At 39.6% G+C, this 19167-nt stretch overlaps 3 protein-coding genes across 7 annotated transcripts in view; 1 reads left to right on the top strand and 2 right to left on the bottom strand.

Annotated features, from left to right (window-relative positions):
• ifih1 (interferon induced with helicase C domain 1) overlaps positions 1 to 19167 on the bottom strand; it is a 751550-nt gene that overhangs the window by 142165 nt on the left and 590218 nt on the right. The window lies entirely within an intron of this gene.
• Positions 1 to 19167, bottom strand: part of kcnh7b (potassium channel, voltage gated eag related subfamily H, member 7b) — a 190028-nt gene that overhangs the window by 53675 nt on the left and 117186 nt on the right.
• Positions 12930 to 17494, top strand: LOC137496506 (uncharacterized). 5 transcript variants are annotated; one of them, XM_087268612.1, is made up of 3 exons: positions 12930 to 13110; positions 13268 to 13955; positions 14058 to 17494. In XM_087268612.1, exons 2-3 carry the CDS (start codon positions 13279 to 13281, stop codon positions 14143 to 14145), a joined length of 765 nt encoding a protein of 254 aa, XP_087124738.1. In that variant the 5' UTR covers positions 12930 to 13110; positions 13268 to 13278; the 3' UTR covers positions 14146 to 17494. The 5 variants fall into 5 exon arrangements, with proteins under 5 accessions (XP_087124738.1, XP_087124739.1, XP_087124734.1 ...); XM_087268613.1 differs by having other exon boundaries at positions 12930 to 13166; XM_087268608.1 differs by having other exon boundaries at positions 13268 to 17494.

The following is a 19167-nucleotide window of genomic DNA, read 5'->3' as shown; positions in this document are numbered from 1 at the left end:
TAAACGTGAATGCTGAATAGTCATTCCATATAAAAGTAATAGTTCTCATTTCATTACTCGAGTCATTACACACAAAAATGTTGAACTAGTTGTCAAAATCTGTCAAGCTAATTTTATAAAACAAATTTAAATCTTTATTTTCCTGAAAATGTCTTAAAAATTGAACAGTTTGATGAATGATTTACAGACCTGTGTATGTTGTAAGCTCAGTTCCAATTTGTAATGCAATATCGTTTACAGTTGTGCACTGCTCTAGCTAAAGGAAGTTTATGTTTGTTGTAAATAAGGGTGGATTTAGTCTTTTGTACAATGCTGTGAATGAATTATGATTGTAAAGAGCATGTGCAGTAAAAATGTGAAACATACATATTCAGTGTCTTGTACTCAGATAACTCACTCAATGCAGTGATGTCTAACTTTACAGTAGATTTCAAATGGCTGTGCAAACAGTAGTGCTGTCTTGAGCATTTTCAGGACGTCACCAAAATCTGACTTTTTTGCATTGAAAAAATGTAGAGTAAACTGTCATAATGAAAACATGACTAAGCCATTTGACTATCCTGTTCATAAACAATGGTGGCAGGACTTTTCATTTTGATGACACTGACACTTTGATTGACATAAATACTTGCTTTTGAGGAATGAACTCTCCATTTTGAGCATGTGACGCGCTTTTTGCAGGTTATCAGCTAGGTTTTGCAGTTTGTACTAATTGTTTTGAGAAATGCATTAACTGTTGTGCAAAAATGCACTGGTGTTGTGAGAAACGCACCAAAGCGACTGAGAAAAACTGTAATATATAACACACAAAACCACTGCCCATTAAATAATTTAGATTGTGCCCAACGTAGTGAACTCACTAGCATTTGCAACAAAGCCGAGATCTCTCACAGCTTAATTTATCCACAGATAATAGCATTAGAGCTGAAACACATTGTGCTCAAATACCCAAATCTCATATCTGTAACATATCTGCGTACACTTATTAATATTTCGATAATGGTGTTTAATTTTAGCCCATTACACGCAGCTCTGCCTGCTAACACCAGAGATCCATCTCATCAAAATTTCGCACCAGCGAGGATAAAATAAACCCCCGTCATGAGAGCTGCAGGTAATAAACTTCCTTCTGCATCTCATCTAGCTCTCGGTGTTATCAGACTGAGCCAGGGAAAAGAGATAAATCCTCATTTGCAGGTGAAATCTGTTCACTAGATAAAGACACGGGACACTTCGGCGTCTCCTTCAACATCTTCCCTCACTCGTCCCCTGGTGGGAGATCATTTGTTTAGCTGGCAATTATACGGCGGCCTCACAAAGCGAGGTTAAGACCCACACCGGGTATTTTTAGAAAAGTGTCTTAACGGATGCGTCTGGCAGCAATGCTTAGCATGCATACGAGCGCTGACAGGGCGCTAGCAAGCCTACATGCGGAGCGGAGCACGTGGGCTTTTTTGTGCTCTCACGCGGGCCCTGCTGTATCCGTCATGAGCCGCCCATTAAAAACTCATTAGGCCTTCTGAGTTACTGCTGGACATGCCAATATGATGGACGCTGCATTGTTCATCATGCTTGACCTCATATGAGTGGCCTACATGTAAAATTACAGCATTTGACTAGATGAGTAAAGTATTTTGGCTTTGAACAGTTAAAAATAACTTTTTGAAAAGTTTGCAAACATGTTTTAATACATATTTCCAACATTTGAGATTTATAACTTGCTGTTAACAGGTTTAGCACATTGCTAACATGTTTCTATTGTGGTTTAGCACATTGCTAGCATACGTTGAACATTTGAGATTTATAACTTGCTGTTAACATGTTTTAGCACATTGCTACCAACATGTTTCTATTGTGGATTGGCACATTGCTAGCATATTTTCAACGTTTCAGCTGTATAACTTGCTGTTTACATGTTTTAGCACATTGCTAATATGTTTCTATTGTGGTTTAGCACATTGCTAGCATATATTGAACATTTCAGATCTATAACTTGCTGTTAACATGATTTAGCACATTGCTAACATGTTTCTATTGTGGTTTAGCACATTGCTAGCATACGTTGAACATTTCAGATTTATAACTTGCTGTTAACATGTTTTAGCACATTGCTACTAACATGTTTCTATTGTGGATTAGCACATTGCTAGCATATTTTCAATGTTTCAGCTGTATAACTTGCTGTTTACATGTTTTAGCACATTGCTAATATGTTTCTATTGTGGTTTAGCACATTGCTAGCATATATTGAACATTTCAGATCTATAACTTGCTGTTAACATGTTTTAGCACATTGCTAACATGTTTCTATTGTGGTTTAGAACATTGCTAGCATATTTTCAATGTTTCAGCTGTATAACTTGCTGTTTACATGTTTTAGCACATTGCTAATATGTTTCTATTGTGGTTTAGCACATTGCTAGCATATATTGAACATTTTGACATTTATAACTTGCTGTCGTCAGCATGTTTTAGCACCTTGCTAACATGTTGCTGGCATGTTTTTTTGCTTTTGAAAAGTTTAGAATATCTTAAATAACTTGATGTTAATGATTTTTTAGTTTTCAGTATGCTTTAGCACATTGTTAACATGTTTTTTTTTTTGTGTAATTGTGCTTAATAATAAGCTAATTTAGATATATTATTAACATGTTTCTAGCAGGTTCCCTAGAAGAATAAAGTATTTCGACTTTAAAAAGTTTAAAATAACTTTTTGAAAAGTTTGCAAACATGTTTTAGTACAAGTTGCTAGCATGTGTTTGGCTTTAGGAAAGTTAAGAATATCTAACTGAAAACCCAAAGGGTTGAAAACATGTTTTAGTATATATTTCTAAAATTTCAGCTTTATAACTTGCTATTAGCATATGTTAGCACGTTGATAACATGTTTCTAACATGTTTTTTGACTTTTGTCAAAAAAGTTTAGAATTTCTTATTGAAATAACTTGGTGTTAACTTATTTTAGCACATTGCTGACATGTTTCTTTTGTGAATTAGCACTTTGTTAACATGTTTCTAGCAGTAAAGCCTTTCGGTTTTGAAAAGTTTAAATATACCTTTTTAAAAAGTTTGCAAACATGTTTGGTACAAGTTGCCAATACTTATTTAGTACATTTCAGTTTTTATAACTTGCTGTTAGCATTTATAGCACATTGCTAACATGTTTCTATCATGGTTTAGGACATTGATAGCATATTCATAACATTTCGGCATTCATAACTTGCTGTTGTCAGCATTTTTTAGCATATTGCTAACATGTTACTGGCATAAGTTTTGCTTTTGAAAAGTTTAGAATATCTTAATGAAGGTTAATAAAGGGCTGCAATGTTTAAGTACAACATGCTAACATATTTCTAACATTTCAGCATTTATAACTAGATGTTAACATTTTAGCATATTGCTAACATGTTTATATTGCGTTTTAGCACATTGCTAGCATATTTTTAACATTTCGGCATGTGTATTTGATGTTAGCATGTTTTAGCACTTTGTTAATATTTTGCTAGCATGTTTTTTGCTTTTGAAAAGTTAAGAAAATCTTATTGAAATAACTTGGTGTTAACTTATTTTAGCACATTGCTGACATCTTTTTATTGTGATTTAGGTTAACTAGACGAGTAAAGTCTTTTGGCTTTGAGAAGTATTACGTATAACTTTTTGAAGTTTGCAAACATATTTTAGTTCAAGATGCAAGTACATATTACGAACATTTCAGTTTTTATAACTTGCTATTAGCATGTTTTAGCACATTGCTAACATGTTTCTATTATGATTTAGCACATATATAGCCTATTTACAACATTTCAGCATTTAGAACTTCCTGATAACATGCTTTAACATGTTAACATGTTGCCAGTATGTTTTGGGTTTCAAAAGGTTTAAAACGTCTTACTTAAAAGTCAATAAAGGGTTGCAAACATGTTTTAGTACATATTTCTAACAATTCAGCGTGTATTATTTGCTGTTAGCATGTTTAGCACAAGTCTTTTGGCTTTTGAAAAGTTTACATTAGCTTTTTAAAACGTTTGTAAACGTGTTTAGTACAAGTTGCTAGCATGTTTTTGGCTTTACAAAAAATTTCAATATCTTACTTAAGAGTCAAGAAAGGGTTGCAAACTTCTTTTAGCACAAGTTGCTAGCATATTTTAATATTTCGACATTTACAACTGTTAGCATGTTGTCACGTTTCTATTTAGCACATCTCTATTTTCGATTTAGCACATTGCTAGCAAGTTTCTAACAGGTTTTAGCAGTCCTTTTGAATTTTGCAGTATTTTTAGCTAGGATCTTGCTGTTGTTGAAGTATGTGAAGCCAAAAATACAGTAAGGTCCAGAGGAAATAATGCTAATAACACCTATATATATATATATATATATATATATATATATATATATATATATATATATATATATATATATATATATATATATATAGTAATCACACTTCAGTCGTCAGTCTGCGAGACAAATCTTACCATAACCTAGTGTATTTCTTAAATGCTTTACCATACTGCTGCTGCTAATATTTTATTTTGTTAACATGATTAGCATTCTTTGAACATAATTCAGCATTTTTCTAGTAAGTTACCATGCTTTAGTGTGTTGCTAATGCTATTTCAGTTATTTAAGTTGATAGCATAATTTTGTTGTCATGTTTTATCACATTGCTAACATGTTTCTTTTATGATTTAGCACATTGCTAACATGTTGCAAATTTTTCTAACATCCAATATTTGGGACATTGTTATCACGATACACAGGTTAAACACTGTTGTTTGCTGCACTTTTGCTAACATGTATTAGCATCTAGCTAACAGGTTATATCATACATGCACACTTTGCTGACAGTACACGTATCTATCAGACGTTGATGCTAACAAGTCTTTAATTTTCTTTACTTTATATGCACATGCATATTGTATTGGCCTTAACTTCAAATGTATCATAGAAGCCTGTCAAATATCATTTAAGCTGTGGTCAAATCTAGTGTTGAATATGTTTGCAGCTGTTTTCAGCGCTGGTGTTTATTTATTTATTTTTTTTATCTGCTGTAAATGAGATGCATCTGTGGCACCTGCCATCTGCCCAGCTCAGCTCATTCCCTAAGTAGTGCACAAACATACACACACCACGCTGACCACTGATCAGCAGATCAGATCCATCTGGCTGAACACAGAGGCTTCAGCTGACCATAAAATGCCCTCAGTGGAGGAATCATGTGTCGGGAATGAAAGCATATTTTTTCTCTATACTGCACTGAAGAGCCATAGCTTAAACAAATATGATGCATAATACCTATTTAAATGCAAATACTTTTAAAAATAAAACTATATAAATACATTCGCCAGCCACTTTATTAGGTACACCTTACTTATACTGGGTTGGACCCGCTTTTGCCTTCAGAACTGCTTTAATTCTTCGTGGCATAGATTCAACAAGGTACTGGAAATATTCCTCAGATTTTTCTCCATACTGACATGATAGCATCACACAGTTGTTGCAAATTTGTCAGCTCCATGATGCGAATCTCCCATTCTACCACATACCAAAGGTGCTCTATTTGATTAAGATCTGGTGACTGTGGAGGCCAATTGAATACAGGCTGAGATGATTCGTGCTTTGACGTGGTGTGTTATTCTGCTGGAAGTAGCCATCAGAAGATGGGTACACAGTGGTCATAAAGTGATGGACATGGTCAGCAACAATACTCGGTAGGCTGTGGTGTTGATGCTCAATTGGTACTAATGGGCACAAAGTGTGCCAAGAAAATCTCCTCTACACCATTACACCACCACCAGCCTGAGCCGTGGATACAAGGCAGGATGGATCCATGCTTTCATGTTGTTGACGCCAAATTCTGACCCGACCATCCGAAAGTCACAGCAGAAATGGAGACTCATCAGACCAGACAACGTTTCTCCAATCTTCTATTGTCCAATATTGGTGAGCCTGTGTGAATTGTAGCCTCAGTTTCCTGTTCTTAGCTGACTGGAGTGGCACCTGGTGTGGTCTTCTGTTGCTGTTGCCCATCTGCCTCAAGGTTGGACTTGTTGTGCGTTTAAAGATTCTTTTCTGCAGACCTCGATTGTAACAAGTGCTTATTTGAGTTAAGGCCTACTCACACTATGCCATCCGTACCGTGCCCAGGCCTGTTTCCCGGATCGTTTGAGAAGTGTGAGTGCGCTGAATCGGGCTCAAGCACGGTTCACTTGGCCGGCCCTGGCCCGGTTGGAAGAGGTGGGCCTGAGCCCGGTTCACTTGGGCTTTGGCGCGGTACGCTTGTGTGTGAGTGCAAAACGCGCCAAAGCCCGAAACTGAAAACGAGAGGTGACTTTTAAGGCACTGTTTCATATGGATTTATTAATAATTCTTACTGTTCAGTGAACGCAAACTGCCGTAGTTTATTAAAAACGCAAACCCTTCACTGCACGACAGCTGCGCGCCTTCAGCAGACCTCCTCATTCTTGCAGCACGAGAGCTTTATGATTGTTTATGAGCGACAAAAGTGGCGGATCTGTTCGGCGAAATATCTGACTGCGTGTCCCCGCATCCCTAAGGACTGTTTGGCGAAATATTTGACGGCATATCAAACGACTGAAACGATATAACTAGAGAAATCTCCACTGTGCTGCTGAGTGAGAGAGCGCTTCTCACTGAACAGCGCAGTAGCGATGACGTAAGCATGCTGAAGCCCGTTTGTGGTGTGAGCGCGGGACATGGGGGACATGCGTGCTGTGGCCCAGTTCGTGGCAACTGTACCTAGTGTGAGTACGGCCTTACTGTTGCCTTTCAACTGTGTGATGTTATCATGTCAATATGGAGCAAAATCTCTGATAATACTGGAATATTTCCAGTACCTTGTTGAATCTATGCCAAGAAGGATTAAGGCAGTTCTGAAGGCAAAAGGTGATCTAACCCGGTACTAGAAAGGTGTCCCAAATAAAGTGGTCGGTGAGTGTATATTTTCCTTTTTGTCTGCTCAAGCTCTTAAGTCATGAAATAGTCTGACTTTTGGTCAGTGAAAATGAGATACAAATGAACTTTTGGCTTAGAGTGGGAACCCTGTATGCAGTGATAGTTATTAGAGATGCGCGGTTGGCGGTTATAGCCGCGGACTCCGCGGATCAGGCGGATGACGTTACGAAAAAATAATATTTTAATTAAATTCGGGCGGGTGGCGGGCGGTTGTACTGTTTTTATATTCATAGCTGGCGCACCAACGAAAAAGCCTAGGACTGACTTCACAGAATAGGAGGAGGAATCGGATACACTAATTCTGGATGAAGTACAGAATTATTCCTCTACAAACTTCCATATAGACGGATCAGCAGAGGAAAATCTACTTTCCTTTTGGGAGAAATAAGGCCAGGCATTCCCACGATTACAGCACCTTTCCAAGAGAATTCTATGCATTTCAGCAACAAGTGCTGCGAGCGAGCGCTCCTTCAGTGCAGCAGGGCGCATTATAGTGGCTATGCAGGCGCTCCCGTCTGAATCCGGACACTGTAGATGCTATTTTATTCCTGCATTGTGCCAAGAAAAAATCAAACTAGACCTAAAGTCAGGCATATTAAACCAATTAGCCTATGTTATTTAGGCTACACATATGTTACAATATAAACTTTTGAGTTCGGTCAGCTGATTATTTTACGTTCATATTGGTTTAGCCTATTCTATTCTAGACATGTTGGCCTCGCTTTTACGTTCCGAGGCTAAGGTTATTTTGCCAGAATTTCTTTGTCGCAACTTTAATGACGTAGTATTTCGTTATGCTTCAAGTTTGAGGGGAATGTGGATGATCCTCCATGGGTTATTGGGGCACTTGTCATACATGCACTTTAGCCTGTTCAGACTTTATGTTCGCTCAAAGAGGGATGGCATATCTGTTTTTCTAATTTAATTTCTAATTGTGGGGGTGACTGAGCCTACAAGGTTTAGGCACGATATGACGTTTTTATTAAAACTTTTTTCAACTGTTTGCCAAAGCATGCGACTATAGCCTATGCCTACATTAAGATATTTATGTTAATATTTTTTTACTGCCTGTTGTTTCTTTTGGCATATAAAATAGGTATTGTCTGATAGAGATATCAATAGAGGTTCATCTGTGTCGCAGAACTGGTGTTGTTTCCGATTTCTACAAGCTCAATAACATCCACAGCAAAAAATAAAAAAAAAATAAATAAAAAAAATAGTCGAAAAACTGTGCCCATTAATTAGATGTGCAAGGCAAATAGGTACGTTTTTGGGGTTGCTATGGACAACTACAAAATATAAACATTATTAGGCTATAATGTAAATGACTTATTATTCTATCTATTTACTAAAAAATTAAGTGAAATAGGCATTTAGTAGTAGGCTTAATAGCAGCATGTTGAAATGATGTGTCAATGCGTTTTCTATTAGGCTACAATAAAAAAAGTTGTATAGTACAGTGCGTTTAATTTAGGCTATTTATTTATTTTTGTCCCTGTGCGCCGATTGGAGACGGAGTTCACTGCTGATATTCTGAGAGCTCGGGTGGGTGCGGTTTTAAAAATTGGTCAAAAATGTTAGTGCGGATGGATGGCGGACGGATGATGAATTTTGTCATGCGGTTGCGGATGAAATAATAGCCCATCCGCGCATCTCTAATAGTTATTTTGAATCTGCTTGACAAAACTTATTGTCAGGCTGCGAAAAAATGAGAGATTGTTCTTGCAGAAAAATCACACTTTTCAGGAACTTCAGAGCAGAGAAACACACAGATTTCTCCAGCTCTGCTTGCGATCAGAGACAGATGTGCAGCGCCTGCAGGATGCTGAGAGCAAGAGCTCTGTTAATTGGCTGATCTTCGACACTGCTGGACGGCTGGAGCTGAAAACTGTGAGCATGCAAAAAAAAAAAAAAAACCCTGAGAAAACATCATCCCAATGAGAGCAATATACAGTGCTCAGAATAAATGAGTACACCCCTCATAGAGCTCTCTTTTAAATTCATATTTTATATAGGACGCTTTACATTATATATGTGCATATACATTCGATTATTCAGTACCAAAGACAAAACTGGAACCAACCTATAACAATCTGAAATCACAATCAAAAATTTGTATTTTCAAATTAATATATTGTGGATAAATATTAGGAAGACAGAGTTTATTTAACACGATTAGCATGTTAGCATGTTTTTACCATTTTGCTAGCAAAATTAGGGTTAAATGTGCCACTTACATCATCAGATCCCAAGCCGAAGGTGAGCAAATTGAAGTTACCAATCTTTTTGTAACTAGCATTTGTTGCTAATGTTTCTACCATCCAAGATTTGCACATTGCTAGCATGATATACTGTAGCATGTTTCTAGCAGGTAAAACATTGATGTTTGTTGTAAGGGTTCTATTTTAACAATTGTAACAATTGTTAATGACTTGTATGGCCTAAAACTTATAGCACACTTTCTCTAAGGGCATGTCAAAATCCACATTTGCTATTTTAAGGATGGGAAAAATGGTTGTTGCGCCCAGTGCATGGTATAAAAAGGTTAACATGATTAGCATGTTAGCATGTTTTTAACAATTTATCAATTTGTGGGCAAAATTAGGGTTAAATCACTTACATCATCAGATCCCAAGCCAAAGATGAGCAGGTCGAAATTACTAAGCTTCAGTATGTTTCCGATGCTATTTTAACTATTTGCTAGCATACCGCTGACATGAATTAACATTTTGCATGTTGCTAATGTTTCTATGTTTGCTTTGTGTTTGCATGTTGCTATTGATATTTTAAATATTAACTAGCATACTGCTAACTAGCATTTGCTGCTAATTTTTCTACCGTCCAAGATTTGGATAATGGCTAGCATGTTATACTGTAGCATGTTTCAAGCAGGTAAAACATTGATGTTTGTTATATGTGGCTGTATTTTAACAATCTAAATGCATAGTCTAAAATGCTTAACACAGTTTTTCTTAAGACATCTTAAGACAAAGTTACCATGCTTTAGTATGTTGCTAATATTATTTTGAGCTATTTGTTAGCATATTGCTAACATGAATTAACATTTAAAATGTTGCTAATGTAGGCGAGGCAGTGGCGCAGTAGGTAGTGCTGTCGCCTCACTGCAAGAAGGTCGCTGGGTTGCTGGTTCAAACCTCAGCTCAATTGGTGTTTCTGTGTGGAGTTTGCATGTTCTCCCTGCCTTCGCGTGGGTTTCCTCCGGGTGCTCCGGTTTCCCCCACAGTCCAAAGACATGCGGTACAGGTGAATTGGGTAGGCTAAATTGTCCATAGTGTATGAGTGTGTGTGGATGTTTCCCAGAGATGGGTTGCGGCTGGAAGGGCATCCGCTGTGTAAAAACTTGCTGGATAATTAGGCGGTTCATTCCGCGGTGGCGATCCTGGATTAATAAAGGGATTAAGCCGACAAGAAAATGAATGAATGAATGAATGAATGTTGCTAATGTTTGTAGCATCCAAGATTTGTCACATTGCTAGCATGATATACTGTAGCATGGTTGTAGCAGGTAAAACATTGATATTTGCTATATGGGGCTCTATTTTAACAATATACAGTAGGCACATGGTTTAAAACGCACAGCGCAGTTTCTGTTGGCGCTTGTCAGAGTCCACTTTTGCTATTCTAAAGATGGGAAAAACTGTTGTCTTTCACACCACTTGATCTAAAAGGGTTAACACAATTAGCATGTTCTTAACTGTTAAACATTTTAATGATAAAAATTTGGGTTCAATGCATCACTTACATCTTTAAATACTTAGCCGAAGATAAGCAGGTTGAAGTTACCATGCTTTAGGAAGTTGTTAAGGCTATTTTTACTATTTGCTAGCATACTGCTAATATTAACATTTATCATGTTGCTAATGTTTGCTAACTACCAAGATTTGGCACACTGCTAGCCCCTGCTGAAAAATCCAGCTTAAACCAGCCTAGGATGGTTGGCTGGTTTTAGCTGGTCGACCAGCCTGCTTTTAGAGGGGTTTTGGCCATTTCCAGGCTGGTTTCCAGGCATTTCCAGCCTGGTCTTAGCTGGTCAGGCTAGGAGATGACCAGCTAAAACCAGCTTGACCAGCCTAGCCAGGCTGGGAGTTCAGCCAAAACCAGCTATGACCAGCTAATGCAATTTTTAACTATTTGCTAACATAATGCTAACATGATATAACAGTTTAGCATATTGTTAATCTTTCTAACATCCAAGATTTGACACATTGCTAGCATGATATAGCTTCTAACAAGTAAAACACTATTGTTTGTTGTACTATTGTTAACATCCCTACTGAAAAAAAACAGCCTGGTTTAAGGTGGACATAGCTGGTTTTAGCTGGTCGACCAGTCTGGTTTTAGAGGGGTTTTGGCCATTTCCAGGCTGGTTTCCAGCCATTTCCAGCCTGGTCTTAGCTGGTCAGGCTGGGAGCCCAGCCAAAACCAGCTATGTCCACCTTAAACCAGGCTGGTCAAGCTGGTTTTAGCTGGATTTAGCTGGTCATTTTCCAGCCTGACCAGCTAAGACCAGGCTGGAAATGGCTGGAAACCAGCCTGGAAATGTCCAAAACCCCTTTAAAACTAGCCTGGTCGACCAGCTAAAACCAGCCAACCAGCCTAGGCTGATTTAAGCTGGATTTTTTTTAGCAGGGTTGTATTGCTAATATAATAATAATAATAATAAAAAACTTTTTTAAATGTGCTATCTTTCTATTCCTAAACATTTTAGCTGACCAAACTCTTATTTTAATGGAAAATATATTGTTAAAATGCACTAAATGATTGGCTATATTCACTGAGAAATGGATAAAAAGGTTATTTTCAAAAGGAGAGGTGTACTCGTTTGTGCTGAGGACTGCACTTAGCCAGACCAAGCAGCAAAGCCATCCATAGTCTAAAAATATACCGCACGCCATCAAATAATGACATTTCCAGTAGGTCCTAATCTTTAATATTTTAAAAGCCACTGTCTGTGTTTCTTGTGTCCGCAGGTCATGTGTCTGACTTCCACAGAGTCACTATCCGTCGCTGGAACGAACCACAAAATGGGGAAACCATATGCTGCGATGTGCCAGAAGCTCACATGATGGACGTGCCCACATAAACAAGAGACCAATCCAGACAGAGACTCAGCCTGTAAGCTGTTCAAACATCAGTTCCCTCTATCTCTCTCTCTTGCTCATCATAATCATTGACTCCCCTTTGGTAAGCCAGTAATCCAAATAAATGGATTCAGAAATGAAAGCCATTCAAAAAAAAAAAAGAAAAGAAGAGAGGAACACATCATACAGTATATTCCGATGCTGTAATCCCTGATTCACTGAAAGAAAGAGTTGTGTTGTGTTTGGAAGAATAAACGCTAAGAGCTTTCTGACCTGAACGCTACATTTGATCTGATCTGATCTGATCTGGATATGGTGCAAACAAACACATATATACAAGAGTAAACAGACAGTTCAGGTCTCAAATGAGCAAACTGTTTTATATGGAGAGTTCTATATTATGTACAATACAGAAAGCCTTTTGTTTTTAGCGACACCGGTGGCTGTTCAGTGAACTGCAACAAGCAAATTATTGCTTGCACTTACGCACATACAACTTACAATAGACTGAACGTGAGCCAAACTGATCGGCATGAGATAGCATATAATGTATGTAGTATCACTTCATTGTTTTGTAAAAAATTACTTTGCACTTATAATTAAAAAAAATTATAAATTACTACATCAAGATCATTTGAGTTTGCGGGTGCATTACGAAATAGAGAGAGATCAGGTAAGTTATTTATAAATTCATCTTTAGTTGACGGAACAATAGTTCTACTAGGGCGGAGTATTGGAGCGGGTTTGCTGATTTCAGGTAAACATAGCTTATATAGTAAGAGGTAGTGATCTGTAATATCATCACTTTGTGGTATAATGTCTACGTCAATAACCTCGATTCCATAAGACTGGCGTCACTGGCGTCACTGTCTCCGTTCGGTCACACACTGTGTGCTTGAAGTTTGGACTTGCTATTTACTCGCAATTTAAATCTTAATCATTAAATTCTTCCTCATTCGCTAAGTATTTGTCTCTCCTACTTAGGGTGACCAAACCCTTAATACATTTATACAAACAAAGCTGCTTTAAAAACGGTCTGTCCCTCGAGCATCCGCCTGTTGTTTGTAGCTTTAGCCTGCTAGCGCCGCTGGTCAGCTAAAGCTACCGACCTCTTTAACCATACACTTTTGACTTACTGGCTTTGCTCTTTACCCCGTAAAATGTCGCTTCCGTCTCTGTCCTTGTGTGCAGGAGAAGCATCGATGGAGGCGTTGGAGCTGGAGCTGGAAGAAGTGGAGTCCCAGATCCGCGCGCTGGTGGTAAGACGGTCGCGGCTACGGGAACGGCTTCTAGCCGTACCTAATGCTAAGGCCGTCTCATCACCTAAGGTACGTGGAAATTACAACCACATCATTCCCTCTACCTCAACCCCGCGTCCTTCTCTGTCCAGGCCCAGCGCACCCGGGGCGCGGCTCAGCCAGGCGTCGTTCACGCCGACACCCGGCTACCACGGCGCCTGGGTGCAGCCGCGCAAGGTGCTTCCCAGATCCCGGGGCAGAACGTCTCCGCCTGTGTTCGAGATCTCCACGGAGAACCGCTTCTCCCCTCTCCGCGAGTCGGGTCCCGATGTGGCCATCATCGGTGACTCGATCGTTCGTCACGTCCGTGCCGCCTCCTCAAAAGGTAATAAAGTACGTACTTTCTGCTTTCCTGGTGCCCGTGTGAAAAATATTTCTACACAGATTCCAACCATCCTGGGCGCTGCCGAGAGCCCTGGTGCCGTTGTCCTCCACGTGGGGACAAACGACACCGGGCTCCGGCAGTCGGAGATCCTGAAGAAGGACTTCAGGAGCCTGATCGAGACGGTTCGACGCACCTCGCCCGCCACGCAGATCATCGTTTCTGGGCCGCTTCCTACCTACCGCCGAGGAAATGAAAGGTTCAGTAGACTTTTAGCTTTGAATGAATGGCTAATAACATGGTGTAAAGAACAGAAATTGCTCTTTGCTAATAACTGGAATCTTTTCTGGGAGCGTCCTAGGCTCTTCCGTCCTGACGGCCTGCACCCCAGTCGAGCCGGAGCTGAACTCCTGTCGGACAACATCTCCAGACTACTTCGCACCATCTGACTAGCAGGTAAAAATTCACAAAATTCACACTATAGCCACCTAGACTCTTGTTCACCCCACTTAAACATCAGTAACGCATATCTGGCGAATCCTATAGAGACTGTGTCTGTTCCTCGTATTATTAGATTAAGAAATAAACGTACTGTGTGCTCCAGGAAAAATCTAGTAAGAATCAAACCAGAAAAACCAGTAGAAAGTGAAAATACAAATTTCGTAAAACTTGGTCTCCTAAACATCAGGTCACTTGCACCTAAAGCACTTATCATTAATGAAATAATAACAGAAAACAATCTTAATGCACTCTGTCTCACTGAAACCTGGCTGAAACAAAATGACTATATTAGCTTAAATGAAGCAACTCCTCCAGGATTCTTATATAAACATGAGGCTCGTCAAACTGGTCGTGGTGGTGGAGTTGCATCAATCTTTAGTGATTTCCTTAATATTAAACAGAGAAACGGACTTATGTTTAGCTCCTTTGAAGTATTATCGCTTAATGTTCAGCTTCCAGATACTATACAAAAACCTATGTTATCTCTCGCTTTAATCACCATATATAGACCCCCAGGACCCTATGTCAAATTTCTAAAAGAATTTTCTGATTTTATTTCTGACTTACTAGTCAAAACTGATAAAATGCTAATTGTAGGTGACTTTAACATCCACATAGATGACGCTAATGATACATTAGGGCTCGCGTTTATGGATTTAATACACTCACTTGGGATAAAGCAAAACGTTGTGGGTCCAACCCATCGCTTAAAGCATACATTAGATCTAATTCTGTCTTATGGAATCGAGGTTATTGACGTAGACATTATACCACAAAGTGATGATATTACAGATCACTACCTCTTACTATATAAGCTATGTTTACCTGAAATCAGCAAACCCGCTCCAATACTCCGCCCTAGTAGAACTATTGTTCCGTCAACTAAAGATGAATTTATAAATAACTTACCTGATCTCTCTCTATTTCGTAATGCACCCGCAAACTCAAATGATCTTGATGTAGTAACCAGCAGTATGGATGCCATCTTTACTAGCACACTAAATACTGTGGCACCCATAAAATTAAAAAAGGCTAGAGAGATTAAAACTATACCATGGTATAATAGTCATACTCGTGCGCTCAAAACAGCAACCCGCGCCCTGGAACGTAAATGGAAAAAAACTAATTTAGAGGTCTTTAGAATTGCGTACAAAGACAGTATGTCCAGCTATAGGAGGGCTCTAAAATCTGCCAGGACCGAGCACCTGCGCAAACTGATAGAAAATAATCATAACAATCCTAGATTTTTATTTAACACCATCTCTAAATTAGCAAATAATCGGTCATCCTTGGAACAAACTACTCCACCGCAAATTAGTAGTGATGACTTCATGAATTTTTTCAGTAATAAAATAGAAGGCTTTAGACAGAAAATAGGAGGTGCCAAACTTTCTGCACCGGCTTATACTCCAAATCCTGTAAATATTTCATTAAATCATAATAATAACCTACACTGCTTCAAAATCATAGAACATGAAGAGTTAGTGAAAATTATAAATAGCTCTAAACCAGCTACGTGTATGCTGGACTCAATTCCAACAAAATTACTGAAAGAGCTGCTACCTGCTATAGGAGAACCTCTTCTTAACATTATCAACTCTTCTTTATCTATAGGCCATGTTCCAAACTCTTACAAGCTAGCTGTTATTAAGCCTATTATTAAGAAACCGCAACTAGACACCAACAACTTAGCTAACTATAGGCCTATTTCAAATCTTCCATTTATGTCTAAAATACTAGAAAAAGTTGTTTCCACTCAATTATGCTCTTTTCTGCAGACGAACAATATTTTTGAAGTGTTTCAGTCAGGTTTCAGGGCTCACCACAGTACAGAAACCGCCTTAGTGAAAATAACCAACGATTTACTCTTAGCTGCTGACCGAGGGTGCGTCTCGCTATTAGTTTTACTCGATCTTAGTGCGGCATTTGATACCATTGACCACAATATCCTCATAAATCGCTTAAAGTCTACAGGTGTCCAGGGACAGGCTCTACATTGGTTTAAGTCATACTTAACTGACCGCTACCAGTTTGTAAATCTTAATGGACAGCCTTCACAAATCTGCCCAGTAAAGTATGGGGTGCCTCAAGGATCAGTTTTAGGCCCTTTACTGTTTACAATTTACATGCTACCTATGGGAGACATTATTAGAAGACATGGGATCAGCTTTCACTGCTATGCAGATGATACTCAATTATATATTTCCACTAAACCTGACGAGACGTCTGAACTTTCTAAACTAACTGAGTGTATCAAAGACATCAAAGACTGGATGACCAACAATTTTCTTCTCTTAAACTCAGACAAAACAGAATTATTACTTATTGGGCCTAAATCTTGCACACAGCAGATCTCGCAACTCAATTTACAATTAGAAGGATACAAAGTTAGCTTTAGCTCTACTATAAAAGATCTGGGTGTCATATTAGACAGCAATCTAACTTTTAAAAACCATATATCCCATGTCACAAAAACTGCCTTCTTTCATCTGAGAAATATCGCTAAATTACGAAATATGCTATCCATCTCAGATGCAGAAAAGCTAGTCCATGCTTTTATGACTTCGAGACTGGATTACTGTAATGCTCTATTTGCTGGCTGCCCAGCATCCTCTATTAACAAACTTCAATTAGTGCAAAATGCAGCAGCCAGAGTTCTGACCAGGTCTAGAAAATATGATCATATCACCCCAATTTTATCCTCCTTACACTGGCTGCCTGTTAAATTTCGTATTGAATTTAAAATATTACTTCTCACCTATAAAGCTCTAAATAATCTAGCTCCTGTTTATCTAACCAACCTTCTGTCTCGCTACGAACCAACTCGCTCCTTAAGATCTCAAAATTCAGGGCTTCTGGTAGTACCTAGAATAGCAAAATCAAGTAAAGGAGGTCGAGCCTTCTCTTTCATGGCTCCTACACTCTGGAATAGCCTTCCTGGTAATGTCCGAGGCTCAGACACACGCTCCCAGTTCAAAACTAGATTAAAGACCTATCTGTTTAGTAAAGCATACACTCAGTGCATCACCTAGCAGGTTCCACACTGGCTTCTACATCTTGCTTATATACACTATGAACAGCAGCTACGCTAATTATTCTCTTTATTCTCTATTTTCACCTGGGGATACTCATCCCGAGGTCCTCAGATTAGGCGGAGTCACTGATTGGATCCAAGACCAGCGACGTGATGATCCCAAGGATTCCATATCCGGGACCAGGCCATATCCTGAGCTGCTGCTGCGCTGATGGTCGTGGGGAGTGGAGAACATGAGTCTGATTCCAGCGACGCTCCAGGGACAGACGAGTCTTCATTGAGGCCATCTTCCAGCATAAACCACGGCGAATGAAGTTCTGCACAAGACTTTTGGCCAGCGGAGAAATTAAAATGGTCGTGCCCAACTGAGTCTGGTTCTCTCAAGGTTTTTTTTCTTCACCCCCATCAGGTGAAGTTTTTTTTCCCTCTCCGCTGTCGCCACTGCCTCGCATGGTTCAGGATTGGTAGAGCTACGCATCGATGAATTTGCTCTTCAGTGTTTGAACTCTCAGTAATGATTAAATCACACTGAACAGAGCTAAACTGAACTGAACTGAACTTAAACACTAAAACCTGAACCACACTGTTCCAGTTACTATGACCATTTATGTGAAGCTGCTTTGACACAATCTACATTGTAAAAGCGCTATACAAATAAAGCTGAATTGAATGAATTGAATTAAAAAAAAAAAGATCAAATACCATAACCTTCCCTTCCCTCACAAAATTACTTTACTTCACTTGTGGTCACCTGGTCTGCCTTTAGGGTGGGGCTAGTAGACCTTTAGGACGGAGCTAACAGTCCCTAGGGTGGAACTATTAGTCCTTTACGATAGACCTCTGAGACCTTCAGAGTATAGTTATCAGTCCTTTAGGATGGGGTTATCACTCCTTTAGGGCGAAGCTATCAGTCTTTGAGGGCGGGTAGGGTGGGGCTATTAGTGTTTAGGCTGGAGATATCAGTCCTTTAGGACTGACCTATTAGTCGTTTAGAGCAGAGTTATCAGTCCTTTAGGGCGGAGCTGTTAGTCCCTTAGGGCGGAGCTGTCGGTCCCTTATGGTGGGGCTATCAGTCATTTAGGGCAGGGCTATCACTCCTTTAGGGCGGAGCTATCAGTCTTTTAGGGTGAAGCTATCAAACTTTTGGGGCGAAGCTGTCAGTCCCTTAGGGTGGAGCTGTCAATCTTTTAGGGCGGAGCTATCAGTCTCTTAGGGTGGAGCTATCAGTGCCTTAAGCTGCGGTCACACTAGAGTTTGTGTGTGCGAAATTCTGTCGTATGGCGCTGCAAAAAGGGGCGGGATTAAACAAGATTATTAGACATTCATAAAAGCCAGCGATTGGCTACATGTTTTACATTTCTGTCCAGAGAGGTCATGTTTTGTTCCTCGATGGGTCTCACTCAGTCAAGTGACACGATTTCGCAGGTCAGAGTTCACCAAGCTTGAACTTTGCAACGCACCAAACTACGAAACTTAAAGCATGACCCTGAGTTTCCGGTCTGACCCATTCGCATGCGTATGAATGGAAGTCTATGGAGTGAAAAGTCAAGTGTGACCGCAGCTTTAGGGCAGGGCTATCTGTCCTTTAAGGCGGGGCTATCAGTCCTTTAGGACAGACCTATTAGTTCTTTAGAGCGGAGTTATCAGTCATTCAGGGCGAAGGTATCACTTATTTATGGGCGGAGCTATCAGATATGGCCGAGCTATTAGTCCATTAGGGCAGAGCTATCAGTGCCGTAGGGCGAAGCTATCAAGCTTTTAGGGCAGAGCTTTCAGTCCTTTAGGGTGAGCTGTCAGTTCTTTAGGGCGGAGCTGTCAGTCCCTTAGGGCGGAGCCGTCAGTCCCTTAGGGCGGAGCTGTCAGTCCCTTAGGGCGGAGCTGTCAGTCCCTTAGGGTGGAGCTATCAGTCCCTTAGGGCGGAGCTATGAGTCCCTTA

Source organism: Danio rerio, chromosome 9 (assembly GCF_052040795.2).
Source record: "Danio rerio strain M-AB ecotype USA chromosome 9, GRCz13ab, whole genome shotgun sequence".
Classification (NCBI taxonomy): domain Eukaryota; kingdom Metazoa; phylum Chordata; class Actinopteri; order Cypriniformes; family Danionidae; genus Danio; species Danio rerio.
This window is presented reverse-complemented; position numbering and strand designations above follow the sequence as displayed.